General features: G+C 41.0%; 1 protein-coding gene across 1 annotated transcript; it reads right to left on the bottom strand.

Moving 5' to 3' along the window:
* Positions 1-938: 938 nt before the first annotated feature.
* On the bottom strand, positions 939-5,126 carry LOC117153126. Its single transcript, XM_033326834.1, has 2 exons — positions 5,032-5,126; positions 939-4,856 (listed from the first exon to the last, which is right to left on the bottom strand). Exon 2 carries the CDS (start codon positions 4,653-4,655, stop codon positions 4,182-4,184), a length of 474 nt encoding a protein of 157 aa, XP_033182725.1. The 5' UTR covers positions 4,656-4,856; positions 5,032-5,126; the 3' UTR covers positions 939-4,181.
* Between the last annotated feature and the right edge of the window lie 5,549 nt (positions 5,127-10,675).

Here is a 10,675-nt window from a genome sequence, read left to right as displayed (position 1 = left end):
AGCTTTTTTAGACGTGATTTCCATTTCCTTCAATTACCTTTTTTTTTTTTCTTACCAAATAAAGGAAAATCTGGTTCCACAGACCAAACTCAGGCAGTTTCTATGGCAGCTGATGCTCTTGAACTTATTTGGTTCTAAAACATGATCATACAGAGTTTGCTCCCAAGCGGGCCTCAGTGGTCCTTCATCTCATCTGGCCATGAGTTGCAAACCATGAGTGTATTCTTTTCAGATTTATGGATGGTAATGTGGGTCTGTCATTTGATTGGTTCTCTGCTTTGGTCCATGCTGAAATATATCAAAAACTACTGAATATATAAAACGGTGGATTAGTTGTTTGGGCAGTTTGTAGGTTTGACTCCTGGTTTTCTGGTCACATGTGTAAGTGGTGGAGGTAAGATTCTTTGGTAATTGTTGATAAAAAAAATATGCTAACCATCATCTTACATAACATAATGTTCTTTTAAGGTATTGTTTTGCTTTATCAGAACTGTAACTCAACTACATTGCTACTGTACAACATTCAGCGACCAACTCTGGGCACTATAGCTGAACCAGTGTATGGTAATGGCTAGCAGTACGGCTGTACTAGAAAATGATGGTACCAAATGCAGCGCATACTGCTTTTAATGTGTACTACAGAATGTGTAAAAAGGTCAGCAAGAAGGAAATGGTCATGTCTGCTAACTGTTCTCTAAATGCTCGGTATGAATGGCTTCACTAATGACACTAAATGCCATTTCAGCAGCACTTTGCCAGAATAGTAAAAAGAAATACCCATAACCATAGAGCTTGTTACCAAAATCAACTTTTGCATTTAATACAGTGCTTCACCAACTCACAGTAAACAATGACACAGGTAAAGGAGACAAAAAATAGTTTTTTCATACAGTAAATAATATTATTTAATTATTTTACTAAAAGAATCGTATCAAATTTAGACTGACAATATTTTCATGCAAAAGACTCACATAGACTGAAATAAACTTGACATATTTCTGCCTTGGGCTACTCTATTACTGGCACCAGCAGGCCTGCACAGCTTACATTAGCGGCACCTTACAGAGAAATACTAATGTTGGAAGTAAAAGGCACAGAAATGCTGGTCCATGCCAATAATCTAAAGCAAATTGACCACAACTACTTAAGCAACTGTATATAGTATAATAGTTTCATTCCAAAACTGTGGGTAACTATTAAGTTTGTCTTAAAAAAATTACTATATGAAATTTAATTGACTGAAATACAGTAGTTTAAAAATAACTATGGCCCATAATGTGCTTCTCTTTAATAGAACTTTTTACTGTGTGAAAGTTTTTAAAATGGTAGATCTCTTATTTTGGAATGAAATAATTACAATTTACACTCACAGCAACACACTAAACCAGAAATAAAACCAATAGTGCAGCAACCGCCTCAAGTACTGTAGATACTAACTGGACTGTATGTCTACATTGGCTCTGTCTACTCTGTGGAGAAGATACATAAATAGCCTGTACTCACTTTACAAGGATGTTCATAAGACCTTAACTGTTGGAGGTACATTCAGAAATGTGGCTACACAGTACCTACAGTATTTGTGATATGTCATTTAGAAGATTACCCAGTTTTTGAGAACAAATACAGTATTCAGATTACATATTTTGTTCATTTGCAAAGTGAAACAAAGCAAATCCCTGCAGGAAACAGACAGACTAGCCTTTTGTGCAAACATTATCACACTGCTACTTTTTATTTCATGATCGTGAAGACATTAAACTGTAATTACAGCAAGTGCAAACACATGGGTAGAGTGGAAATTATTCTTCCCTCTATCAGCGCAACCCTAGACTAACTAGACAACCCTAAAGCAGAATGATTCCAGAGTCATGCTTAAGCGGTGGCCAGGTGTTCCTTTCATCAAACATTTCTAGGTTTTTTCTCTAAAATTTTGGTGATCTAACTTCATCTGTTGAAAGCACTTGTTTCCAGAATCACCCTGGCTTATCCAGATGTTGTTTTCAGACTTAAGACACCGACATTTTTTCCACACTTCCACACTTCCTCTTAACTGCCAGTTCTTACTGACATTTCAAACAAAGACAATCTCAAACAGGAAAGTGCTTTTATATCTTTTTATAGCCTTCCCAGCTGTGTAGGTCTCAATTCATTTCATTGAATAGAAATTAAATTAGTTGCTTAGATGAGAACATTGTTGTCAGAGTTTGAACTTATTGTCAATAATTCATCACCTGCCGCACAAGCTAACAAATCCTTTCAAGCCTAATAAGTTCAAAACTGATGTTACAAGTGAAAGGGCACCCAAACTGTTGTATATGCCACATTACTTATGGAAATGAAATAAAATGTAACAGTGCATTACCATTTGAAAAAAAAATGCTTAACTGATGATGTAGAAGGAGTAAAAAGATAAGGTGTAGCTTTGGTTTCACACATTTAAACAGCTGCTGCTGCGTCACATGATCACTGCACTAACCCCATGCAAAAAATAAATAAATAAATAAATAAATAAAGGGACCACGTGATGCCCAGTAAACAAATATAGCCATCAAACATTTTCTGTCAAATGCAATAACAGATGGTAGCTACAGCTGAGAAGAAGCTGCTGGGTCTTCCTCAAAACCACATCACCTGCTGCTAAAGACCACACACTAATAGCTAATGTGGCTACACGTACTGCTACATTTTAACTCCACAAGTAAGAGGGAGAAATAGGAGTTTGCTCCTGTAACAAGGAACGGTGACATAACTGGTTGGCCAAGAAACACTTGACTTTTGAGTCGTCTCAATCCAGTTGATGTCGTTCAAGAAAGGACAATATCCAGGACAACAGCATTAAGACAGGTTTTTACAATAGCTACTACTTTTAAAGCCTACAGTGATCTGGGAGGAATAAACTTGGTTAAGCTTTCTGTCCAGGAGGAGTTAACTTAGTGTCTATCTTACCCAATTATCTAAGTAAACACTAGTGTAAATGAATCATCAAGAGCTGGAGAACTGAGGGTACAAAGAAGGGAGGAATTGATTTTCCCCTCATGCTCACACCCACATATCAACTGGTGTCACCTCCATGTGGTTCAGCAGGAGGTGGCAATCAGAGGAATCAGGTGGATGTGAAATCATTTCATCTACAGGGACCAAAAAATGCTGCCTCCAACTATTACTACTTCACAGAGTGGTGATTTCTACTGATCCGGTGCAGCTGGATTGCAGATATTGACCACAACATTTGGTGGCAGCAAGACAGAGTGTCAACGTGTGTGCGTAATAACACTAAAGTAGAAATGAAAGAGAGGCTACATGTGTACAGACTTTGTCATCAAGGGAAAGCATGCCCATCATTTTAGCTCCGCAGATTCCCAGAGTCCTTTTCAGACACAACCCTTCAGCTTTGCCCGGTGCTTTTGCCTAATGAGCAGCTGCGCTGGAGCAGTTGGAGGCTAAGTGGTGGACGTGCAAAAAGGGAACCTGAGCAGAGGTTTTGGAAGGAAGGGAAATTAGGTTTCATTTACCTCTAAAAGCCAGGCCCAGGTTTTACACAGGCAAAGTTGTGGTCATGAGCTTAAATTTCAATTACAGTTCCCTTGAGAAGAAAAAACACACTTTAAGTAGCATTCCCAAGCACAATAGCCTGAGAGACTCTTGCTGTGGTCAGTTCTAACATAATCTGACTCAGATCTTCCTGACAGGCATATCTGCTCATAGATAACACCCCCTTTCCCACCTAGGCACACCTCTTTAGGGAGACTGTGCACTGTCAGGCAGCAGATATAGGACCACGAGGTGTTTATAACTATTCCTGAGGTGCCTATCACTCACACATTTCCCTGACACATAGAGTCAGGCCTCGGAGCTATGATCTATAATGTGCTCTGAGCTCTGCGCTCCACTGGATCCCCAGGTAAATCCATAACAGGAAGGAAAAGGAGAGGGGGAGAGCTTTTAGTGTGATGCGTACTTTACCCTGTGTACATGCTGAGGATGGTGATGATGCCTTTGGTAAAGTGGCATTTTCACAATACTGTACTACTGTCTTAGTCAACACTGGCACAATATAATCCAACTTATCTACCTTCTTCACCCCCTGTCCTAGAGCACAGAGAAAAAGTATTGACATCCCAACACCTAATTTAAAAAGTATGACTCAAAGTGCTCTGTCTGAACTACAAGTCCACTGTCCATCACAAAGTTCCCTGATCAGCAGTGAAGAATCCGCCTTCCTTCTTTTTTCTTCTCCTCAGTCTGTGGGCCCTCCAGCAAAGAGCTGCCACCAGCAGCATGATTATGCCAACACAGAGCAATGCCACGGACACCACTTTGGTCTGGAGCAGCGTGTTAAAGGTGAATGTCACCCCGGTACCCGCCATGCCAATGACTAGTGATATGACGCCAAATGGGAACACGCACCGGTACCAGGATTTCTCTGTCCCTCCAGTAGCCTGGGCAAGCCTCTCCAGAGTGGGGAGAGACTCTGGGATTTTGCATGCCTCTCTCCCAACACTTCCATCCCTTTCTCCTCCTTCTCCAAGCCCATTCAGTCCCTGGGTCTGGCTCTCAGAGTCCTGGGGTAAGGTGTTGGTGTCACTGTTGTTGCCACAGTCGAGGTCCGGGTGCAGGACCGGGGCCGGCGGCTGACGGCCTGAGGAGCAGCCCATCACCGAGCTGCTGTCGTCGGGCGACGATGTGAGAATGGCTGACGATCCTCTCAGCGTGCGTCTGATGTTTGTTGCTGGCGCTTATGACGCTCCAGGGGGTTTCTCTAAAGCTGCTTGTGGCGCTGTCAAAGCCAGGGAGGTTGCTGCTGATGTTTGTGCTCTCAACACTGGCCGGCATGTGCATGCATTTGGAGAAAATAGCTGAAAATAGAAAGTGAGAGATAGGAAGGAAAAATAGGGCAAGACATAAAAGAAAAAGACAACTACTGGGCAAACATTTCAGCTGGGTCAGAAAGAAAATAGTCAAAAGAAAAAGGTGCAAGAGAAATTAGCACAAGACAAAAATATCCTTCTAGCACAGGCCAGCTGCACTCACCCTGTATTTGTAGTGTTCTTCAGTGCGTGAGTGTTTTCAGTACTGCCTCGTCTCCGGAGCTGCTTGCAACAGCAGCAGCACGGTGTGCATGTGTGCGTGTGTGTTGTGATGCCGATGCCCATAGACTATATGAACACAGAGAGGAGGAGGAGGAGGAGGAGGAGGAGCGTGCTGGAAGCCGTAGACAGAATGCAAGGCTGCGATTGGCTCCCTGAGCAGAGTGATTTCAGAGAGGAGGGGCGGGGGTGAGGTTAACTGTTCAGCGGTCTCATTCACTGATATTAATTCATTATTTAGTGTGACGAGAAATGTAAGATGCCCGGAAGGTAGTGTCTTGTTCATACCTGTGCACTGCTGTGGGCTGCAGAATCAAAGTAGATGGGTTCATCTGGAAGGAGCAGATGTGACACTGACAACAGTGCAGTGTTTTTAAATCATCACGTACTATCATATGTGACTTGCTGTCTTGGCTGAACATTCCTGAAATGTATGTGCTGCACATATCTCTGTTTCTCTCCATTTTTCACAGTTGCTGTCACACACCTCATGTGAAAAACGCCAGTATCTCCAGCTTTTTTTTTTTTTTTTACAAATCTGTGCAAGATTTCCACCTCAGGGACGATGAGTGAATATTATTACTGTTAGGTGAAAATCTCCAATTTCATTTTCATCACTGAAATCAGCCTTGCCAAATGTTATATTATAATATTAAGAATATTCTTAATATTCTTAATATTCTTGTATGTCTCACAAGCCCTTAGAGAAGCATGACGTCTAATAACTGAAGATTTCTAAAAAACACCCAAATTAGGGCTTTTCACATGTAAATGCTGACATTTAATACATTTATGATTTAAGTCAAAACACCTACACAACGTTAACTCGTCTGTCTCCATTCCTCCCTATGTCTGTCTCTGCATTGTTCCACGTCAAGTGCGTCATCCGTGTTCCCCTGCACAAAGGCATGACAGTTAGCCTTGTCACAGTCACCGACCTCATCAGACCCCCCTTTTTTGTGTGCGCTTGTTGTTCACACTCCCCTTTCTCCTCTCAGACAATGTCAGCGAGACACATGAGCCCAAACGCCACGTGTCTCTGGGGACGGCTCGAATCACCCTAATAGGACACGCAGTGCATGTGCATGCATCTGCATTGATCTGTATTTTCCATGATTTCCTTGTTTCCTGAGGCGTAGAAATTCTCCAATCCACAGGATCTGCTGTAATTATCCCATGTCCGATTTTGGCTGATATCTCACAGGCACAGCTGCTCTGGAGGCAGCCGCACTCCCATTGGTTGTGTTAAACCTCAAACGGTGTAGTGACACAGCCAGATATTTGTGTTACTGAAGCTCAGTGAAAATGACAAAGGCTAAGAAGAGTTCATGTTCAAGAGGAAATTCTGGCTTAATATTGAATCCAAGGCAGAAGTGGTCTAATAAGCAGCAATTTTAATTAAGAGCACTGAAATTGGTGGCTCAAAAGACTCCACTAATCATGACACAAAATAATGTAGTTATACTTTTCTTAGACATTCAAATATAAACTTAAAGGCAGTGAGTTAGTTATTTTCAGAGTAGCAACAATAGTTTTTTAATTGTCACCCAGACATCAAAATGACACTGATATAACACATAATCTGTTGAATGGAAGTTCCTTATTTCCACAGCTAATCCCTGTCTGTAGCCAAATGAGATTTGTTGACTGTCCTTGAACATCGACCATCGTTCATCCAACAAGCAAAATGTTAAAATGTATTTTTCTCAGCAGAAACAGTTCAACTCATTGTGGCTGGGACAGGGGTGATTAATAGCATTAACGATAAGTTAATTAAGTAAGTAACAAGTTCCATCAAGTAACTAAGACACAATTATTTGACTTTTATTTTTACAAAATAGCACAAATAAATAAATAGTAAACATTTAGCTTTGTACTTTACAGTACTTTTAACTCTTTAGCTTGTAGCATAGTTCAGAAACTAAAGTACACAGTAGTGTTAACTGTAGCTTAACTACTACTTATTAGCTCCTGTATAACTTATAGTTACATTTCCAAAGCAGCTTTACCAACAGTGAGGGTTGTGATAAATATTTAGCTTTAGAATAAGACTAAAAGGCTAAAAACAGGTATAAAATTGGTAAATTATTCAAAGACACAAGCCTGATTTTCCTTTTACTTCCACCTGAAATCTAATGGTAATCTCTGGTGTTACTATGGTTCAGTGCCTCAGTGCTAATTAGCGAAATGCAACTGGTGAAGTGGAAAGAAGTCGTCCTCCCTGTAGTTGTGGTGACACCCAAGGGCCAACAAGATAATGGCACATGAACTTATCTCATATTAGTGTGGAAGCAGAACTGTGTGACAGCACAGAGACCTTTGCCTTTATCTCATGTTGGATTAAAAGCATCCAAGAACAACTGAAGATAAGACAGCACCTTTTCCAATATAACATTTTTGGCTGATTATTTACAGTCTTATTAAGACAGCGGCACACACTCAGTTATCTAGCAGTAATTCATTTAATTTTTTTTTTATTCTGTGGGTATGCATGTGGTAAGGCATTAGCAGTCTCAAAAAATTACTGCAATCAGTTTTTCTTTTTTATCTTTCATTCTCTGCGTCTAATTGTGTTTGCACTAAAACTGCTCTTTAAACCATTGTGGTACAATTACTAATCTCATTTCTTAAATGGCCTTCATTAATAGGTGTCTTAAATAAGTCTGGTTAAAGGTACTCAAATCTTTGATGATGCTTGCTATACTCTTGATGACGTCTAATCCGGCCTCCATTAGGTATCTCCAGCAGAGGGCAAACGCAGCCAATCTGCAGTAAAATGCTGACCGCGATTTAATGGGCTTTGTCTGGCGAAGGTTTCTGCTATTCTGCCTGCCCTTTGGTGCTGTTGTATGATGCTATTTCAGTGTGAGAACCACAGAGGAGCCTATAAGCTATAAAGCAAAGACAGATAACGCTCTTAATCTAAAGACATAAGAACTCGGGAAAGCACTGGCACTGAAGGTGATATTGGGCTATTAGAGTGGCGTAGAAGAAAGGCTTTTTTTTGCGTGGTACAGGTTGTGTGTGTCTGTTTCCATTTGTAGAGGAAGGTCATTCTAATAACAGATAGCAGCCTTCAATACTGGATAGTGCAAGTGTTTCAACACACAAAGCTTTGAGGAAAGATGGCAGTGGAGGAGGAGGCAGAGGAGGGTGAGAGCTATAGAAAGATCTTACGCTACTGTCCGCTGTGCTGTCGTCACCCGTTCACACTGGGTAACACTGAATAGCTTTATGCCAAAGATAGGCATATACAGAAACACATATCCCCCCCCAACACACACACTAACATGAAACCACCCACTATTCACACATATTGTAGACACATACAGTAAACACTGCTTCCTTATGGGTCAGTGAGCAGGTGAATGTTTATCAGGAGGTGAATTGAACAAAGAAGAAGACAGTGAGGAAAGTTGGAGCAATTGCTGTTAAAATGTGGTGTAAGCTTGTGAAATGCATACTTGGCTATGGATAATAAACAGCCCTAAAAAATACAGTTGCATAGTTTACCAGTTTCCTGACGTGATCTGATTTTCACCACTCACAAATATCAACACAATATTTCTAAGGTGAAAAACACCAACAATCATGATCATTCATGTCTTGCAGCTGCGGATTAGACCTTCAATGCCCAGGAGAACAGAGCCCGACCTTTGGATAGAGGTCTGAACTCTGTTTGGGACACACCAAAAAGGTGATTTTGTGTCTCTGAAGTCCTAGTAGAATTACTTTGAAGCTCAGCGTCTTTGTCCGGCTGCATCCTGTGGGACCGCTGTCCTACAGGATGCTGTGAATGTGAAACAGTGAGCCTTGAGGACCAGGGTCGACTAAGTGGACTCATTTTTGTACTTTGCAGTAACAGCCAACCTATTACTGTCATGATGTGTACCTCAAAATACATTTTAAGTGTGATGACCCCTTTTCTACTAGCATGAACTAGGTGTTCCAGGCTAGTGCCAGTGCCAGGTCATTGGAGCCTTCTAGGTACCAGTTTTGTTTTCCATGAGCTAGAGTCTCCATAGAGCCCCATCACTATGTAACTGTATATCTATGTTTGTTTCTGTATTTTACCAGCACCAACCACAGCACAAACGACTACAATGTGTCGCTCCTGGCTTTGCAAGCCTACACTGGCACACATCCTGCTTGTTGCAATTGCTATGGACAGCAATCTTGTTGGTCATTATGATCCTGTTCCCAGCCTCTGACGTAAGCTGTTTTTGGTTCTTAACCAGCACAGAATTGTTACTGCTCTCAAACCAGTTTTCCTGGCTCAGAGTCATTTGTTTGCCTACTAAAATGCAAAGAACTCATTCTATGATTAGTCATCGGCTCCAAACCAGCCCTTAAACTGCCTTGGTGCAGGATACACCTAATATTAACTGATTAAATGTTGTATCTTAGCAATTATGATTGAAATGATTTAGGATAAGAGGCTGAATAAAATTGGGAAGTGAAGGCAACATTTAAAAGGGATTCATACGACCATGGTTGCTTTTGTGTTTTTTTCTCTCTTCTGTTTTCCTGCACTGATGGCGTACAGCCAATATAAGCAAGCAAAATGGCCATCACAACATAAAAAAAATATTTGTACCTGCAGTAATGGTCCTGCATGGCTCAGGACCTTCCAGGAGAATGCCTGTTGGAAGAAGAGGAAATTGGTTCTGCAGAGATGGGCTTTGGCAGGTTGACTATTGCCGTGAGGTTCATGCTGTCAAGTCCATCTGGCACCGACTATTGCCAAACCATACCCTGTCAGCCGTGCTTATGCTGCCTCCCACCCACACTGTCACGAACACTTGTTACCTCCTTCTTCTTGTTGCCCCTCTCAGTTTTTCTCTTGTGCATTTTCAAATGTTGGTTTCAAAAAATTTCAGTGTCAACAAGTCCAAAGCTGACCTGTTCAGATAGAGGAATAGGCTTCCAGAATGACATTTACAGCAAACTAAACCGATTTATTACTTTACTTTAATTTATTAAAAGTGTAATACTTTAATAATTAATAATTCAATTTAAAAATGGTACATTAAAGTCATGTGGACCTAACCTCTGCTGGAGCATTCCCCACAGGAAAATCCAGAAGCAGGGGAAAAAAGAGTCTCTTTCTTTATCCCTGTGTGATTTTTGAGTAGAAAAGTGTTAATTATTGTGTTCAGCAACAAAAGTGCATGTGGGGCAAAATACTGCCCCTCCATCTTTTGTGCAGAACATGGTTGCATGGTCATGGCCTTTGCTCACAGCTTACACTGAGTGACACTGCATAGCATAAAGGGTCTCATCAGCAGAGCTGTTGTAAACTGTTCAGGGAGAGTACAGAGTGTAGATTAAATGGTAAAGTTTTGGTGATTGGATCGTTAAAATGCAGAATCCTGGCAGGACTGATTGTTCAATGCTATGAGCATCACAACTTATACACCATTCACCTTTAAAGGGATCATGGGACAGAATGCCCTTTGAGATGTTTTGTAGGATATAAATCATCCATAATCATTAGCATTTTAGATGTTAGATATTAGAATCCCTTATGTAGGTAACACCACATACAAAAACTACATTAAATCAAAGATGCAGTGGCATCACAGTGC

This window comes from Anabas testudineus, chromosome 19 (assembly GCF_900324465.2).
Source record: "Anabas testudineus chromosome 19, fAnaTes1.2, whole genome shotgun sequence".
Classification (NCBI taxonomy): Eukaryota; Metazoa; Chordata; class Actinopteri; order Anabantiformes; family Anabantidae; genus Anabas; species Anabas testudineus.
This window is presented reverse-complemented; position numbering and strand designations above follow the sequence as displayed.